The sequence below is a fragment of the Cherax quadricarinatus genome, chromosome 31 (genome assembly GCF_038502225.1).
Source record: "Cherax quadricarinatus isolate ZL_2023a chromosome 31, ASM3850222v1, whole genome shotgun sequence".
Lineage (NCBI taxonomy): Eukaryota > Metazoa > Arthropoda > Malacostraca > Decapoda > Parastacidae > Cherax > Cherax quadricarinatus.
In genome coordinates, this window is record NC_091322.1 from 11,756,628 (window position 1) to 11,775,827 (window position 19,200).

At 39.9% G+C, this 19,200-nt stretch overlaps 1 protein-coding gene across 10 annotated transcripts in view; it reads left to right on the top strand.

The window, feature by feature from the left end:
• The window catches only part of TBC1D5 (TBC1 domain family member 5), a 125,914-nt gene that overhangs the window by 88,885 nt on the left and 17,829 nt on the right, over positions 1 to 19,200 (top strand). For 9 of the 10 annotated variants that reach the window (XM_053789322.2, XM_053789381.2, XM_053789358.2 and 6 more), the window contains 3 exons: positions 6,254 to 6,497; positions 6,939 to 7,184; positions 14,908 to 15,128. In XM_053789322.2, the coding sequence (XP_053645297.1) occupies positions 6,254 to 6,497; positions 6,939 to 7,184; positions 14,908 to 15,128 (711 nt within the window). The remainder of the gene's footprint in view (positions 1 to 6,253; positions 6,498 to 6,938; positions 7,185 to 14,907; positions 15,129 to 19,200) is intronic. The other variant, XM_053789341.2, reaches the window with a different exon arrangement.

Below are 19,200 nucleotides of genomic sequence, written 5' to 3' on the forward strand. Positions count from 1 at the left end.
GCCATTGAAAAGGCATTGCTCTCAGACTAACAACAACATGTGAATTTTTTTTTTAGCGGACTCACAGTTAGTGGAACTTTATTTAGCAGAAGCTAATTAGTCAGATAACGGTTTTTGAAGTTAGTGGAAATGCTAATCCATTAAACAAAACAGTTATTTCCACTATTTAGTGGTTAGTGGATTAGCAGAACTGTGCCCACCACTGCCAGGGATGTAACAATGGTTGGAAACTACTCGCCTGATTAAGCCACAGCAATATATCAGGAAACATTTCCTTAGCTTAGACAGTGGTTAAGAATGAACCAGTGGCCTGTCCATTAAAACCCACTTATTTCCATTAGAGAATTTTTTTTTCTTCAGTAAACTGGCCATATGCCACCAAGGAAGGGTGACCTAAAAAGAAAATGAAAGTTTCTCTTTTCAAAATTAGTAATGTATACAGGAGAAGGGGTTAAATTCTGTTCCACTTTCCCTTGGAGATAAGAAGTAATAAACAAGAACAGAAAATAGTAAGAAAATAGAAGAAAACCCAGAGGGGTGTGTATATACAGTGGTCCCTTGTTTATCATAATTATTCCGTTCCTGGAAGTGCTACTATTATCGAAATTTGCGATTTTCAAATCAATTTTCCCCATAAGAAATAATGTAAATACAATTAATCCGTTCCTGGCACCCAGAAGTATTAAAACAAAACAATTTTTTACATGAAATATAGATGTAGTACATAAACAATACAATGGGACATGATGAATGAAACAATAACAGCATAACACCTTTATTGGCGATTCTTCTTAGTGTATGGAAGACTGGAGGAGGAGAGAGATTGGATTACGTATTTACAGTTTGGAAGGGGAATCCCCTTCCATCAACACCTCAGGTACCAATTGCTTTTCTGGGGTTACTTCTCTTCTCTGTTTCTTAATGCCACTAGGACCAGCTTGAGAGTCACTGGAGTCCTGTCTCACAAAATAACTGTCCAGAGAGCTCTGTTTCTGGCGTCTCTTTAACACTTCCCTAAAATGGGCCAAGACTTTGTCACTGTACATGTTGCCAACATGGCTTGCAACAGCCTTGTCATGGTGATGTTTCTCCACAAATCTTTCCATCTTACCCCACATTTCAAAAATCTCCTTAATTTCTGAAGAAGGCACCTTCCATCTTTCTTCCTCCTCTGCAGCAAGATTCTGAGCTGCGATCTGTTGCTCTTCCTGCTGAAGCTCTTGCAGCACCTCAGTGGTGAGCTCTTTGGTGTGGTCTTCCACCAACTCTTCCACATCCTCCAAACTCACATCCAACCCCATGGAACTCCCCAGTGCCACAATAGATTTAACAACAGACATAGGCTCATCAGGGTCAGCCCCAAACCCTTCAAAATCCCTCTTGTGGACACAATCTGGCCACAATTTTCTCCAAGCAGAGTTCAAAGTCCTGGTAGTCACTCACTTCCAAGCCTTACCTATAAGGCTTATGCAATGGAGGATGCTGAAGTGTTCTCTCCAAAAATTTCTTAGGGTCAAATGAGTGTCTGAGGTCACATTCAAGCACCTTTGAAACATTGCTTTGGTGTAGAGTTTTTTAAAGTTTGCAATGACCTGCTGGTCCATGGGCTGGAGGAGAGGAGTGGTATTCGGGGGCAAGAACTTTACTGTGATGAACCCAAACTCCTCGAAAATTAGGTCATCCAAGTTTGGAGGATGAGCAGGTGCATTGTCCATTACTAGGAGGCACTTTTCTTTTCCAGGAGGTAATTCTTCACACTAGGGCCAAACACTTCATTGAACCACTCGACGGAAATTTCCCTCGTGACCCATGCCTTACTATTAGATTTCCAAAACACACGCAATTTACTCTTCATAACATTGTTTTTCCTGAACACACTGGGATTTTCAGAATGGTACACTAGTCACGGCTTCACTCTGAAATCCCCACTAGCATTAGCACAGAACATGAGCATCAGCCTGTCTTTCATAGGCTTAAGTCCTGGCAGTGTCTTTTCCTCCTGAGTAATGTAGGTCCTCTTTGCCATTTTCTTCCAAAAGAGGTCTGTTTCGTCGCAGTTGATCACTTGTTCAGGTTTCAGTCTTTCAGCCTCTATGTACTCCTTGAATTCATGCACATATTTTTCAGCCACTTTGTGGTCCAAACTGGCAGCCTCACCATGCCTTACCACACTGTGTATGCCACTGCGGTTCTTAAATCTCTCAAACCAACCTTTGCTGGCCTTAAATTCACTCACATCACCACTAGTTACAGGCAATTTCTTTACCAGATCGTTGTGCAACTGCCTAGCCTTTTCACAAATAATTGAAGTCATAAGACTATCTCCTGCTAATTGTTTCTCGTTTATCCACACCAATAATAACTTCTCAACCTCTTCGAGTACTGGTGATCTCATTTTTGTAAGCATATTTACCCCCCTTTGCAACAACAGCGTCCTTGATTTCCTTTTTCTTGGCCACGATGGAAGATATGGTTGTATGGGGTTTGTTATACATCCTGGCCAGTTCGGCCATACGTACGCCACTTTCATATTGTTCAGTGATGTTTTTCTTAAATTCAATTGTATTTCTCACCTTCTTTACCAAAGGCGCTTTCTTTGGAGCCATGGTAGTTTATTTAGTAGTTGCAAGCACTAAAATGAATGGAATATTATGAAGTATTTCATATGAGCAAGTGAGGGGACCATCGCTCACTGGTAAACAATGCCACTGGCTGGGAAGGGAGGCCAGGGCGGCTCAGAGCGTGAGTATGCGTCCCGGACGAATAACTATTCACGAGTCAATCTACGATTAGCGAGCCAATGTTTATACGAAAATATCATTACGATTTCTGAAAATTACGACTATTGAGCCCTACGATTATCAAGGGACCACTGTACGTATATGCTTGTACACGCATGTGTGGTGTGACATAAGTGTAAGTAGAAATAGCAAGACGTACCTGAAAAATGACACCAGCAATCCTACCATCATGTAAAACAATTACAGGTTTCTGTTTTACACTCACTTGGCAGGACGGTAGTACCTCCCTGGGTGGTTGCTGTCTACCAACCTACTACCTAGGATTAGTGAATTATAGAAATAATGTTGAAGGATAAGTTATGGCAGGAAAAGAGGGGCTATAAATGTATTAATTCAAGGATTATGTGGGGTAAAATAAAGGTTGGATGTGAAAAGTGGGTTATAGTAAATATATATGCACTTGGAGAGAGAGAAGTGTAGAGGATAGAGAGAGATTTTGGGAAATGTTGAGTGAATGCATGGGGAGTTTTGAACCAAGTGTGAGAGTAATGGTGGTTGGGGATTTCAATGCTAAAGTGGGCAAAAATGTTGTGGAGGGAGTAGTAGGTAAATTTGGGGTGCCAGGGGTAAATGAAAATGGGGAGCCTTTAATTGAGCTATGTGTAGAAAGAGGTTTGGTAATAAGTAATACATATTTTATGAAGAAGAGGATAAATAAATATACAAGGTATGATATAGCACGTAATGAAAGTAGCTTGTTAGATTATGTATTGGTGGATAAAAGGTTGATGGGTAGGCTCCAGGGGCAACTGATATATCGGATCATTATTTAGTTGTAGCTACAGTTAGAGTAAGAGGTAGATGGGAAAAGAGGAAAATGGCAACAACAAGCAAGAGGGAAGTGAAAGTGTATAAACTAAGGGAGGAGGAAGTTCAGGTGAGATATAAGCAACTATTGGCAGAAAGGTGGGCTGGTGCAAGTATGAGTAGTGGGGGGGTTGAAGAGGGTTAGAATAGTTTTAAAAATGCAGTATTAGAATGTGGGGCAGAAGTTTGTGGTTATAGGAGGGTGGGTGCAGGAGGAAAGAGGAGTGATTGGTGGAATGATGAAGTAAAGGGTATGAGAAAAGAGAAAAAGATAGCTTATGAGAGGTTTTTACAAAGCAGAAGTGTTATAAGAAGAGTAGAATATATGGAGAGTAAAAGAAAGGTGAAGAGAGTGGAGAGAGAGTGCAAAAGAAGAGTAGATGATAGAGTGGGAGAGGCACTGTCAAGAAATTTTTATGAAAATAGGAAAAAAAATTGGAGATAAACAGGTTAAGAAAGTCTAGGGAAGAGAATGGGTTTGTCAGTTAAAAACAGAGTAGGGGAGTTAGTAGATAGGGAGCTGAAGGTATTGGGCAGATGGCGGAAATATTTTGAGGAACTTTTAAATGTTGATGAAGAAAGGGAGGCAGTAATTTCATTCACTGGCCAGGGAGGTATAACATCTTTTAGGAGTGAAGAAGAGCAGGATGTGAGTGGGAGGGAGATGTCTGAGGCATTATGTAGAATGAAAGTGGGTAAAGCAGCTGGAACTGATGGAATCATGACAGAAATGTTAAAAGCATGGGGGAGATATAGCATTGGAGTGGTTGGTACTTTTGTTTAATAAATGTATGAAAGAGGGGGAAGGTACCTAGGGATTGGCAGAGAGCATGTTTAGTTCCTTTATGTATAGGGAAGGGGGACAAAAGTTATAGGGAAATAAGTTTACTGAGTATACCAGGAAAAGTGTGTGGTAGGGTTATTAGTGAAAGAATTAGTGGTGAGACAGAGAGTAGGATTGTGGATGAGCAAGGAGGCTTTAGAATGGGTAGGGGATGTGTAGATCAAGTGTTTACATTGAAACGTATATGTGAACAGTATTTAGATAAAGGTAGGGAAGTTTTCATTGCATTTATGGATTTAGAAAAGGCATATGATAGTGGATAGGGGAGCAATGTAGCAGATGTTGCAAGTATATGGAATAGGTAGTAAGTTAATAAATGCTGTAAAGAGTTTTTATGAGGATAATGAGGCTTGGGTTAGGATGTGCAGAAGAGAGGGAGATTACTTCCTGGTAAAAGTAGGTCTTAGTCAGGGATGTGTAATGTCACCATGGTTGTTTAATATATGTATTAATGGGGAGAGGAGTGGGATTAAATTATGGGGAATGAAATACAAAATGGGAGTTGACACAGTTACTTTTTGCTGATGATACTCTGCCTATGGGAGATTCTAAAGAAAAGTTGCAAAGGTTAGTGGATGAGTTTGGGAGGGTGTGTAAAATTAGAAAGTTGAAAGTGATCATAGATAAGAGTTAGTTGATGAGGGTATCAAATGATTTAGATGAAGAAAAAATAGAGAGGGAGTATGGAAGAAGTGAATGTTTTCAGATATTTGGGAGTTGACGTGTCAGCAGATGGGTTTATGAAGGATGAGGTTAACGATAGAATTGATGAAGGAAAAAAGATGAGTGGTGCATTGAGGTATACGTATGTGGAAACAAAAAAACGTTATCAATGGAGGCAAAGAAGGGAATGTATGAAAGTGTAGTGGTACCAACTCCCTTGTTTGGGTGTGAAGCTTGGGTTGTAAATGCTGCAGCGAGGAGGCAGTTAGAGGCAGGGATGTCCTGTCTAAGGGCAATGTATGGTGTAAATATTATGCAGAAAATTCTGAGTGTGGAAATTAGGAGAAGGTGTGGTGTTACTAAAAGTATTAGTCAGAGGGCTGAAGAGGGGTTGTTGAGGTGGTTTGGTCATTTAGAGAGAATGGATCAAAGTAGAATGACATGGAGAGCGTATAAATCTGTAGGGGAAGGAAGGCGGGGCAGGGGTTGTCCTCGAAAAGGTTGGAGGGAGGAGGTAAAGGAGGTTTTGTGGGCAAGGGGCTTGGACTTCCAGCAAGTGTGCGTGAGCGTGTTAGATAGGAGTGAATGGAGACGAATGGTATTTGGGACCTGACGAGCTGTTGGAGTGCGAGCATGCTAATATTTAGTGAAGGGATTCAGGGAAAGTGGTTATTTTTATATAGACGGACTTGAGTACTGGAAATGGGAAGTACAATGCCTACACTGTAAAGGAAGGTTTTTGGAATATTGTCAGTTTGGAGAGATATGTTATATATCTTTATATGTGCTTCTAAACTGTTGTATCTGGGCACGTCTGCCAAAACAGAGATTATGCATGAGTGAGGTGAAAGTGTTGAATGATAATGAAAGTATTTTCTTTGTGGGGATTTTCTTTTTGGGTTACCCTGCCTCGGTGGGAGACGGGTGATTTGTTGAAAAAAAAAAAAATAGGTGTTAAAAAAAAGTAATCTCATTTAAGAAATTTACAGTTATTGAATCAGTAATGGTGAAAATGTTTTCTTTTTTAGGTTACCCTACTATGGTGGGAGATGTCACGTGCATTAAAAAGAAAGTGCTTAATGTGGCACCTTTCATTCAGGGTAGAGGTTGTGAAATATGATGTCCTTTTTCATTGCAGCAATATCCTAGACCACCTGGGTATTCAAGTAAAGTCCCACATCATGTTCCCACTGTTGGAGGTCGACCTGATGTTCATCGAGGCCCACAGGCAGTGGCATCTTCTGCTACTTTTACAAGATCATCCAGTGTACCTAGAACTCAACAAAATATTAACAGACAAAATTCATCAGAGCAAGTGTCACAAAATACTGGTTCATTACGGAGGTTGTCTTCTCCTAATGCTTTCACTGACCCTTTAAATGGTAAATATAAGGGCCAGAAAACATTTTGCAAGTTTTCCATTGAAATTGCTTTACTATTAATTCATCATGTAAATATTTAGTACTATATTGTAGTTTAAAAGGGAGCATAAACCTTCGCTATCAATAGCCAGCTATTAGAGCTTTCTTTGCTTTTCGCAGAAATGTATTGTATTCACATTACCTTTTTCACTACGGATTACCTTTTTCACTACCATCCGCTAAAATAAACTTTTTTCTCTTTCTACTTTCCTGTTTGTACTTAAAGGACTTTGATAACATACAAATTTGCACAATTTACAAAATCCAGTAGTTGCCTGCAACATCTGTTCTTTTACAAAGAGCTTTATTGCTTTACCTTATTACTTCTGTTCAAAGTCATTTATGTAAATGATTTTTCTAGCCAAAATCTGTATTATAATACTGCAATATCTGGAACTACAGCAGCTGTGATCTTCAGCAATAGTCTAAGCAACAGTAACAGTAACCGAAATATAAAAGGTGAAGGAACGACTGCTTGTGATAGTAGCAGCACAAGTAATAGTATTAGTTACAGCCAAGGGACTACTAGAGCCAGCAAGGTTGTTTCTGGATTAGTACGACTTGGAGGTAAACTGGGAAGACCTAGAGATCTGCCAGTCTCACGTCATCTGTCCATACAGTCTCCCTCAACCCCTTCTAATGACACAGGTTAGAATATTCTTCATATATGGATGATTCTAATACTATAAGTGAATGATTTATCTATGGCTTGGATTGTCTTTAGTTAGTTATTAACCCTTTGACTGTTTCGGTCATACATGTATATATATGTCTTACGAGCCAATGTGTTTGATGTATATATTTTTTTTTAAATTATAGGGAATCAAATTCAAAATGGGAATTGACACAGTTACTTTTTGCTGATGATACTGTGCTTATGGGAGATTCTAAAGAAAAATTGCAAAGGTTAGTGGATGAGTTTGGGAATGTGTGTAAAGGTAGAAAGTTGAAAGTGAACATAGAAAAGAGTAAGGTGATGAGGGTGTCAAATGATTTAGATAAAGAAAAATTGGATATCAAATTGGGGAGGAGGAGTATGGAAGAAGTGAATGTTTTCAGATACTTGGGAGTTGACGTGTCGGCGGATGGATTTATGAAGGATGAGGTTAATCATAGAATTGATGAGGGAAAAAAGGTGAGTGGTGCGTTGAGGTATATGTGGAGTCAAAAAACGTTATCTATGGAGGCAAAGAAGGGAATGTATGAAAGTATAGTAGTACCAACACTCTTATATGGGTGTGAAGCTTGGGTGGTAAATGCAGCAGCAAGGAGACGGTTGGAGGCAGCGGAGATGTCCTGTCTAAGGGCAATGTGTGGTGTAAATATTATGCAAAAAATTCGGAGTGTGGAAATTAGGAGAAGGTGTGGAGTTAATAAAAGTATTAGTCAGAGGGCAGAAGAGGGGTTGTTGAGGTGGTTTGGTCATTTAGAGAGAATGGATCACAGTAGAATGACATGGAAAGCATATAAATCTATAGGGGAAGGAAGGCGGGGTAGGGGTCGTCCTCGAAAGGGTTGGAGAGAGGGGGTAAAGGAGGTTTTGTGGGTAAGGGGCTTGGATTTCCAGCAAGCGTGCGTGAGCGTGTTAGATAGGAGTGAATGGAGACGAATGGTACTTGGGACCTGACGATCTGTTGGAGTGTGAGCAGGGTAATATTTAGTGAAGGGATTCAGGGAAACCGGTTATTTTCATATAGTCGGACTTGAGTCCTGGAAATGGGAAGTACAATGCCTGCACTTTAAAGGAGGGGTTTGGGATATTGGCAGTTTGGAGGGATATGTTGTGTATCTTTATATGTGTATGCTTCTAGACTGTTGTATTCTGAGCACCTCTGCAAAAACAGTGATAATGTGCGAGTGTGGTGAAAGTGTTGAATGATGATGAAAGTATTTTCTTTTTGGGGATTTTCTTTCTTTTTTGGGTCACCCTGCCTCGGTGGGAGACGGCCGACTTGTTGAAAAAAAAAAAAAAAAAAAAAAAAAAAATTTTTTTTTTTTTTCAACAAGTCGGCCATCTCCCACCGAGGCAGGGTGACCCAAAAAAGAAAGAAAATCCCCAAAAAGAAAATACATTCATCATCATTCAACACTTTCACCACACTCGCACATTATCACTGCTTTTGAAGATTGAGACACTTATGCAGCATATGGGAATCTTTATTCAGGAAACGTTTCGCCACACAGTGGCTTCATCAGTCCAATACAAAGAGGAAGGCGTAAGGAGAGGATGAGAATGAGGTAATCAGTCCCTCAACCTGGAGTCGATGTGTTCAGTCCATCAATCTTCCTCTTTGTATTGGACTGATGAAGCCACTGTGTGGCGAAACGTTTCCTGAATAAAGATTCCCATATGCTGCATAAGTGTCTCAATCTTCAACTTGTCGGTTTTTCAAACCATTCATCATCACTGCTTTTGCAGAGGTGCTCAGAATACAACGGTTTAGAAGCATATACGTATAAAGATACACAACATATCCCTCCAAACTGCCAATATCCCAAACCCCTCCTTTAAAGTGCAGGCATTGTACTTCCCATTTCCAGGACTCAAGTCCCACTATATGAAAATAACCAGTTTCCCTGAATCCCTTCACTAAATATTACCCTGCTCGCACTCCAACAGATCGTCAGGTCCCAAGTATCATTCATCTCCATTCACTCCTATCTAACACGCTCATGCACGCTTGCTGGAAATCCAAGCCCCTCGCCCACAAAACCTCCTTTACCCCCTCTTTCCAACCCTTTCGAGGACGACCCCTACCCCTCCTTCCTTCCCCTATAGATTTATATGCTTTCCATGTCATTCTACTTTGATCCATTCTCTCTAAATGTCCAAACCACCTCAACAACCCCTCTTCTGCCCTCTGACTAATGCTTTTATTAACTCCACACCTTCTCCTAATTTCCACACTCCGAATTTTCTGCATAATATTTACACCACACATTGCCCTTAGACAGGACATCTCCACTGCCTCCAACCGTCTCCTCGCTGCTGCATTTACCACCCAAGCTTCACATCCATATAAGAGTGTTGGTACTACTATACTTTCATACATTCCCTTCTTTGCCTCCATAGATAACGTTTTTTGACTCCACATATACCTCAATGCACCACTCACCTTTTTTCCCTCATCAATTCTATGATTAATCTCATCCTTCATAAATCCATCTGCTGACACATCAACTCCCAAGTATCTGAAAACATTCACTTCTTCCATACTCCTCCTCCCCAATTTGATATCCAATTTTTCTTTATCTAAATCATTTGATACCCTCATCACCTTACTCTTTTCTATGTTCACTTTCAACTTTCTACCTTTACACACATTCTCAAACTCATCCACTAGCCTTTGTAATTTTTCTTAAGAATCTCCCATAAGCACAGTATCATCAGCAAAAAGTAACTGTGTCAATTCCCATTTTGAATTTGTATATATACTCAATAATTCTAGCAGCTTCAAATCAATCGGGAGAAAGCTGGTAGGCCCACATGTGAGAGAATGGGTCTGTGTGGTCGGTGTGCACTGCATAAAAAAAAATCCTGCGGCATGCAGTGCATAATGAGAAAAAAAAAACTCCGATTGTGTTTTTGGATTGAAATGATAAGTTTAAGGTGTATTTTCGTATAGTATTTATAGTTGTATTCTCGTTTTCTTGGTCTCATTTGATAGAATGGAAAACATATTACAGAAATAGAGATGATTTTGATTGGTTTTACTAGGAAAAGGACTTTGAAATGGAGCTCAAGTTTACCTGGAGTTTACCTGGAGAGAGTTCCGGGGGTCAATGCCCCCGCGGCCCGGTCTTTGACCAGGCCTCCTGGTGGATCAGAGCCTGATCAACCAGGCTGTTACTGCTGGCTGCACGCAAACCAACATACGAGCCACAGCCCGGCTGATCAGGAACCGACTTTAGGTGCTTGTCCAGTGCCAGCTTGAAGACTGCCAGGGGTCTGTTGGTAATCCCCCTTATGTATGCTGGGAGGCAGTTGAACAGTCTCAGGCCCCTGACACTTATTGTATGGTCTCTTAACGTGCTAGTGACACCCCTGCTTTTCATTGGGGGGATGTTGCATCGTCTGCCAAGTCTTTTGCTTTCGTAGTGAGTGATTTTCGTGTGCAAGTTCGGTACTAGTCCCTCTAGGATTTTCCAGGTGTATATAATCATGTATCTCTCCTGACTGCATTCCAGGGAATACAGGTTCAGGAACCCCAAGCGCTCCCAGTAATTGAGGTGTTTTATCTCCATTATGCGTGCCGTGAAGGTTCTCTGTACATTTTCTAGGTCAGCAATTTCACCTGCCTTGAAAGGTGCTGTTAGTGTGTAGCAATATTCCAGCCTAGATAGAACAAGTGACCTGAAGAGTGTCATCATGGGCTTGGCATCCCTCGTTTTGAAGGTTCTCATTATCCATCCTGTCATTTTTCTAGCAGCTGTGATTGATACAATGTTATGGTCCTTGAAGGTGAGATCCTCCGACATGATCACTCCCAGGTCTTTGACGTTGGTGTTTCGCTCTATTTTGTGGCCAGAATTTGTTTTGTACTCTGATGAAGATTTAATTTCCTCGTGTTTACCATATCTGAGTAATTGAAATTTCTCATCGTTGAACTTCATATTGTTTTCTGCAGCCCACTGAAAGATTTGGTTGATGTCTGCCTGGAGCCTTGCAGTGTCTGCAATGGAAGACACTGTCATGCAGATTCGGGTGTCATCTGCAAAGGAAGACACGGTGCTGTGGCTGACATCCTTGTCTATGTCAGATATGAGGATGAGGAACAAGATGGGAGCGAGTACTGTGCCTTGTGGAACAGAGCTTTTCACCGTGCCTGCCTCGGACTTTACTCTGTTGACTACTACTCTCTGTGTTCTGTTAGTGAGGAAATTATAGATCCATCGACCGACTTTTCCTGTTATTCCTTTAGCACGCATTTTGTGCGCTATTACGCCATGGTCACACTTGTCGAAGGCTTTTGCAAAGTCTGTATATATTACATCTGCATTCTTTTTGTCTTCTAGTGCATCTAGGACCTTGTCGTAGTGATCCAATAGTTGAGACAGACAGGAGCGACCTGTTCTAAACCCATGTTGCCCTGGGTTGTGTAACTGATGGGTTTCTAGATGGGTGGTGATCTTGCTTCTTAGGACTCTTTCAAAGATTTTTATGATATGGGATGTTAGTGCTATCGGTCTGTAGTTCTTTGCTGTTGCTTTACTGCCCCCTTTGTGGAGTGGGGCTATGTCTGTTGTTTTTAGTAACTGTGGGACGACCCCCGTGTCCATGCTCCCTCTCCATAGGATGGTAAAGGCTCGTGATAGGGACTTCTTGCAGTTCTTGATGAACACGGAGTTCCATGAGTCTGGCCCTGGGGCAGAGTGCATGGGCATGTCATTTATCGCCTGTTCGAAGTCATTTGGCGTCAGGATAACATCAGATAGGCTTGTGTTAACCAAATTCTGTGGCTCTCTCATAAAAAATTCATTTTGATCTTCGACTCTCAGTCTGGTTAGTGGCTTGCTAAAAACTGAGTCATATTGGGACTTGAGTAGCTCACTCATTTCCTTGCTGTCATCTGTGTAGGACCCATCTTGTTTAAGTAAGGGCCCAATACTGGACGTTGTTCTCGACTTTGATTTGGCATAGAAGAAATACTTTGGGTTTCTTTCGATTTCATTTATGGCTTTTAGTTCTTCCCGTGATTCCTGACTCCTATAAGATTCCTTTAGCTTAAGTTCGATGTGTGCTATTTCTCTGACCAGTGTCTCCCTACGCATTTCAGATAGATTGACCTCTTTTAGCTGCTCTGTTATTCTTTTCCGTCGCCTGTAAAGAGAGCGCCTGTCTCTTTCTATTTTACATCTACTCCTCCTTTTTCTTAGAGGAATAAGTCTTGTGCATACATCGAGTGCCACCAAGTTAATCTGTTCTAGGCATAAGTTGGGGTCTGTGTTGCTTAGTATATCTTCCCAGCTTATATCGGTTAGGACTTGGTTTACTTGGTCCCACTTTATGTTTTTGTTATTGAAGTTTAATTTGGTGAATGTTCCCTCGTGACTAATCTCATTTTGTCGGTCTGGGGCTCTGCGCATACATGTTTGAACCTCAATTATGTTGTGATCTGAGTATATTGTTTTTGATATGGTGACATTTCTTATCAGATCATCATTGTTAGTGAAGATGAGGTCTAGTGTATTCTCCATTCTAGTAGGCTCTATTATTTGCTGGTTTAAATTGAATTTTGTGCAGAGATTTAAAAGCTCGTGTGAGTGTGAGTTTTCATCAGAGCTGCCTCCTGGTGTTATTACTGCAACAATATTATTTGCTATATTCCTCCATTTTAGGTGCCTTAAGTTGAAATCCCCCAGGAGCAAGATGTTGGGTGCAGGAGCTGGAAGATTTTCCAGACAGTGGTCAATTTTTAACAGCTGTTCCTGGAATTGCTGGGATGTTGCATCCGGAGGCTTGTAGACTACCACAATGACTAGGTTTTGGTTCTCGACCTTTACTGCTAAAACTTCCACTACATCATTTGAGGCATTAAGCAGTTCTGTGCAAACAAGTGACTCTGCAATGTACAGGCCAACCCCCCCCTTTTGCCTGTTCACTCTGTCACATCTGTATAGGTTGTAACCTGGGATCCATATTTCGTTGTCTAAGTGATCCTTTATGTGGGTCTCAGTGAAAGCCGTGAACATTGCCTTTGCCTCTGCAAGCAGTCCACGGATGAAAGGTATTTTGTTGTTTGTTGCTGGCTTTAGACCCTGTATATTTGCAAAGAAGAATGTCATCGGACTGGTGGTATTGTTGGTACTGGGGGGAATTTTTTTTCCGGCATTAGTATCTGTATCTGTTGGTTTGGAGTGGAGGCCATCGACTGTGGTTCCACTCCAGGAATGACTGGATTTGGTGTACAATTTCTGCCATTTCCTGCCAGTTTTTTTTCCTTCCTGGCACTAAAAAACCTCTCCCTCTTGAGTGGCTGTGGCTACCCAGGTTTTCCCATGGCCTGGATGTTTTGTATCTTTTTGTCCCCTTTAGATGGTGTGCCTGGCAATTTAAGTTATAGCACAGTCTTTCCTGTACTGAAGAGGTACACATTTCAGGGTGAAAAAGCTTACAGGAAGGGAGTTTGCATTTTCCTGTTGTCATATGGGCACGGCATTTTCTAGGGTGGTCATAGTTGCACGTCCCATCTGTTTTTCCAGATTTCCCATATCTGCAGATACCAAGTGCATAGTATGTGCACAGGCTTGGTTTCCGTTTGCCTTGGGTTTCTGTGACTGTATTCCCTGTTGGTGCATGTTTACCTGTCTTATTCCTATCTTCCCTAGCACCAACAATGGAGCTCCCACCAGTTGTTTTTGGTAATATATCCTCACTATTGCTAGTGGAGTCCTCTTGTTTGCTATTTCCTGTTGTATTTCTTGTTTGCAATATTGGTTTTATCTTATCTTTGACTACACTTGTAGGGAAAATGTTTGATTTTTGCCGATGTTCAAGAGTAAACAAATGACGTCAGTCTAATAAATGTCCAATTAGCCATTCTAATATGCAGTCATGAATGGGTCAACATTATTTATACAATTATTACAATATTGCTGTAGTCTGCATAACAGTAAATCTTCTATTTTTTTAATAAAAATTCAAAATAGAAAGCAATAGTAGTATCAGAGGGGCCTGGAGACGTGACTGATGAACAAAGACAATGTTATTTTAGAACCAGGACTGTCTGCATTGTTCATTCTGGACCCTATTTTGAAATTGCCATCTTTTTTGTGTGAAATTGGATAAATTGCCAATTTCTGACCACTTTATTGGGTAGTTGAAATTGGTAAATGGGCAGTTTCTTGTACTCAGTTGATAAAACAATGGATTTCTAAAGAAATAGCTATGAGTTTGGTTGGCTGGAACAATAGAATTACCTGAAAATAGGGCTCAAAGTGGACAAAATCGCAGATTCGTAAATATCGCCGAAGTCATGAACTTCGGGAGAGCGTAATTCTGCAAGTTTTCCATCGAATTTCGTACTTTTGGTGTCATTACCATCGGGAAAAGATTCTCTTATCATTTCATAAGAAATTTTTTTTTTTTTTTCCCAAATTTTTTGTGACGCCAGGAGACGCCTCAGGATTTGGGGTTGCGACAGTCAAAGGGTTAAGCTCATTTCCTTCTTTACAACTAGTAATTTATATTTCCATAAAACTGGCGTTTGTTTTATTTCACTCAGTTTTCACTGGCAGGATTTTGTATTGTAAAGTATTCAGTGTTGTAGCAATTAAGATCATGTAATTAAATGAAAGTCAGTTATGTTGCAATATTTAGAATTTAACACTTAGAATAGTTTTAGTGCTTACATTCTCAATATTTTAACAGTGACTTTTGTAGCATCGCAAGGACGAGATGAGGGATCTCTTGTACCTACACAAGCAATGAAAGAATTGGCAGTTGTAAGAACTAGGTCAGCTCCAGTCAGCACAAGAAGCCAAGAAATAGAACAAGAAGCAGTTTTGAGCCAGTCAGTTGGTGCTCAGTCATCTGATGAGAGTGAAGAGGAAGAAATTTCAGAAAGGAAAATTTCAGAACATGAGTCAGAGGTAAAAATATATACTGTACAGTAAACCCTCCTGAAACTCTTTACCTTTTAAAAAAAAGTAGTGTATGTGAAATGAAGAACTTGAGAGAAAATAGGGTCATGTTCCTGGGAACTCCAAAGTTCTTAAACAACTTGCTCTTAATATTGTACTAAATAAAAATTACTACAGTTTATCATAGCTTACATGGAAATGTTTGAATCAAATCAAATTTATTCTCTATAAAGATTACAATGCGGGGTTTACACATTTTAGGATATTGTGTACTTTACATGTTATAAAGTACTAATTACAGAGGGGGCCACTATCACACCTAGCATGGCTAGGCATTTCGGGCAGACTAAGATTAATTCATAACTCTAAATTATTAGAGATTATGGAGCAGGTTGGTATTAAGGCTAAGTAACTACATTACAGTTTGTAAATTTAACAATGTGAATGCTTTTGTTTTGGTACAATACATAGTTTCTATATTGGAGTATCACAGACAAACTTATGACTAGTTAGGATTCATTATTTTAAGATTCGTATTTCTGTGTTTATAGTCAATTGGATGAGTGTGTGAGTGCAAGTGTGAACCACCAGGTGTAGTTACCTGACGGGGTGTATCAGGGAGATAAAATGTTTTCTAACAGTAGTTTTGAAAGTGATGAATGTGTCTGCAGTTCTAGAGTTTTTAGGTAGGGTGTTCCAGAGTATAGGCCCTTTGACGTACATTGAATTTTTGTAAAGGTTTAGTCGGACACGGGGAATGTCATAGAGATGTTTGTGTTTGGTGTTATGCCTGTGGGTCTTGTCACAACTATCAAGAAAGCGTTTTAGGTCAGGGTTAATATTGGAATTTAAGGTCTTGTAGATGTAGATTGCACAGTAGTAAGTGTGGATGTTCTGGACAGTGAGTAAGTGTAGATCTATGAAGAGTGGGGGGGGGTGTTGCCTGGGATGGGATTGCGTGTTTATTCTTACTGCGGCTTTTTGTTGGGTTATTATTGGCTTTAGGTGTGTTGCTGCAGTTGATCCCCAGGCACAAATAGCATAGGTGAGGTATGGATAAATGAGTGAATGGTATAGTGTGAGAAGGGCAGATTGCGGCACGTAGTATAGTATCTTGGAGAGGATCCCAACCGTTTTGGATACTTTTTTTGTTATGTGTTGGATATGGGTGCTGAAATTCAGGTTGTTGTTGAAGTATAGGCCTAGGAATTTACCCTCATTATGTCTGGCAATTAGAGTGTTGTCAATCTTAATGTTAAGTTGTGCAACACCTGCCCTGCTACCAAACATAATGTAGTAGGTTTTGTCTGTGTTAAGTGTAAGTTTATTGGCTATCATCCAAGTAGATATTTTGAGCAGCTCCTTGTTAACAATGGTGTTGAGGGTGGCAAGATTTGGGTGGGAGATGACATAAGTCGTGTCGTCAGCAAAGAGAATGGGTTTCAGGTGTTGGGATACATTGGGAAGATCATTGACGTATATGAGGAAGAGCAGGGGACCAAGGACACTTCCCTGTGGCACTCCAGTATCAAGTGGTCGTGTTGATGAGGCTGTGTCTTAATGGTGACATACTGATTCCTATTAGTAAGGTAGGATTTGAAATATGCAAGCACATGGCCTCTTATACCGTAATGGTCAAGTTTGTCTAGTAGGATGCTGTGGTCTACGGAAGAGGGTTGATATGGCCCTATTAGGCTGAGGTGGATGACTGTTCTTGTGTTGATGTAGATGCAGAGTTGTCAGTAGTTCATGATTGTACTGAATTGCTCAGTTATTCTGTAATATATGTTTTTTTCCCTGAAGTATTTTATAGAGATAAGACATTATCATCTGCTCCAGATCCCACTTCAGAGCAATGCGTCTAGACTTGTCAGCTCCCTTTTCAGTGAAAAAATATGCAACATTACCAGGTTCTTATTCTCCTTATTTATCTCCCTCTTTTCTAGAAATTGAGCTTCTCTAGCAATTTTTCTGCAGTTGGTTCTTTGTTACTGTCTGCTAACAGTTTCTATCTTCATGCATATCTTCTAAGCCCTCACATCTCTCAGTTCTTGCAAGATCCACAGTTTCCTGAACCTGACCCCTTAATGAGGGAAAACCAAAGAAATTTTTCACTATAGAAGGCCATATATATGATTGATTGGGGAATTTCATCTCTTGACACTTGTGTGCATGAGCACATTTGCAATATTAAATTTATGCCAGAACTCTAAGTAGCATAACAGTCTTGAGGCTGCCATCCATAATGTATGGTACCCAGATTTTGAGCATAAGTTGATGCTATGCTAATTCTTTTATGCTTTATTACATGTAATATCAAAAGTTTTTAGCAGCTTATGAATATTTTTTGCACCTTTTCAGTTGTGTTGCAAGAAAAATCACACAATGTGATTTTGTGTTATAAGAGGGCTTTACTGTTTATAGAAGAAGCTCTACCTAACTGTTGTTCTTTTTTTAACCTAATGGTAATTTTTGTTGTTGTGTGACATATGGTATTGCCTCAAAAACTTTTCTCCAGTTAAATCCTAATTTATTTTAGTCTCGGCTGAGATGAGCACCAAACAACTATTGACTGGTAAGTTATGCCATGTCATTCCCAAGGCAAAGAGAATGATAAGTACCATCCTTAATCAAAAAGTTAGTGACAGCTCAAGAAGATAGTCACACCTAAAGGCAGGGGTGTATTTAAGGGAGGGCAACAGAGACAATTGCCCTGGAGACTCCCCACAAAAAAGTAATCTTTATTACTAAGTAACATAATAATTTTTAATGGACAATTAAAAGTTTTTTTTTCCTTGGTTGTCTCCCACCAAGGCAGGTGACTCAAAGAAGAAGTAACATTCATTACCGTTCATTTGCTGCTCTTCCTGAAGTTTTTTGCCCTTTTCACTTCCTGAACTCAGTCTGATTTCCCTGAATCCCTTCATTAACCCCTTGACTGTCGCAACCCCCAATCCTGAAGTGTCTCCTGGTGTCGCAAAATTTAAAAAAAAAAGAAAATTATTTTTTTATTATGAAATGATAGAGAATCTTTCCCCAATTGTAATGACACCAAAAACACGAAATTTGATGGAAAACTGACGGAATTACACTCTCGCGAAGTTAGCGACCTCGGCGATATTTACAAATTGGCGATTTCGCCTACTTTGAGCCCTATTTTCGGTTAATTCCATTGTTCCAGTTGACCAAACTCGTAACTATTTCTTTAGAACTCCATTTTTTCTATCAATTGAGTACAAGAAACTGCCCATTTACCAATTTCAATTACCCAATAACGTGGTCAGAAATTTGCAATTTGGCCAATTTCACGAAAATTAAAAAATATGACAATTTCAAAATAAGGTCCAGAATGAACAATGGAGACATTCCTGGCTCTAAAATAACATTTTCTTTGTTCATCAGTCATGTCTCCAGGCCCCTCTGATATTACTCTTGCTTTCTATTTTGAATTTTTATTCCAACAAAAAATAGAAGATTTACTGTTATGCAGACTACTGCAATACTGTAATAATTGTATAAATAACATCAACCCATTCATGACTGATATTAGAATGGCTAGTTGGACATTTATTGGACAAGGACATCATTTGTTTACTTTTGAACATCGGCAAAAATCAAACATTTCCCCTACTTTGAGCTCCATTTCCAGGTTCTTTTTATAGTAAAATCAATCAAAATCACCTCTATTTATATAATATGTTTTCCATTCTATCAAATGAGACCGAAAAAATGAGAATACAAACATAAATAATATACGAAAATAGACCACAAAGTCGGCATTTTAATTAAAAAAAAACGGTCGGAGTTTTTTTTTCTCGTTATGCACTGCATGCTCCAGGATTTTTTTATATGGTGCACACTGACCACACAGACCCATTCTCTCACATGTGGGCCTACCAGCTTTCTCCTGCTTGATTTGAAGCCGCTAGAATTTATGAGTATATATACGTCAAACACGGTACCTCGTAAGACATATATGTACGACCTCGACAGTCAAAGGGTTAAAATTACCTTGTTCAAACTTCTACAGCATGTCAGTTAAAAACCACTTTATCTCCACTCACTCCCATTTAACATGCTT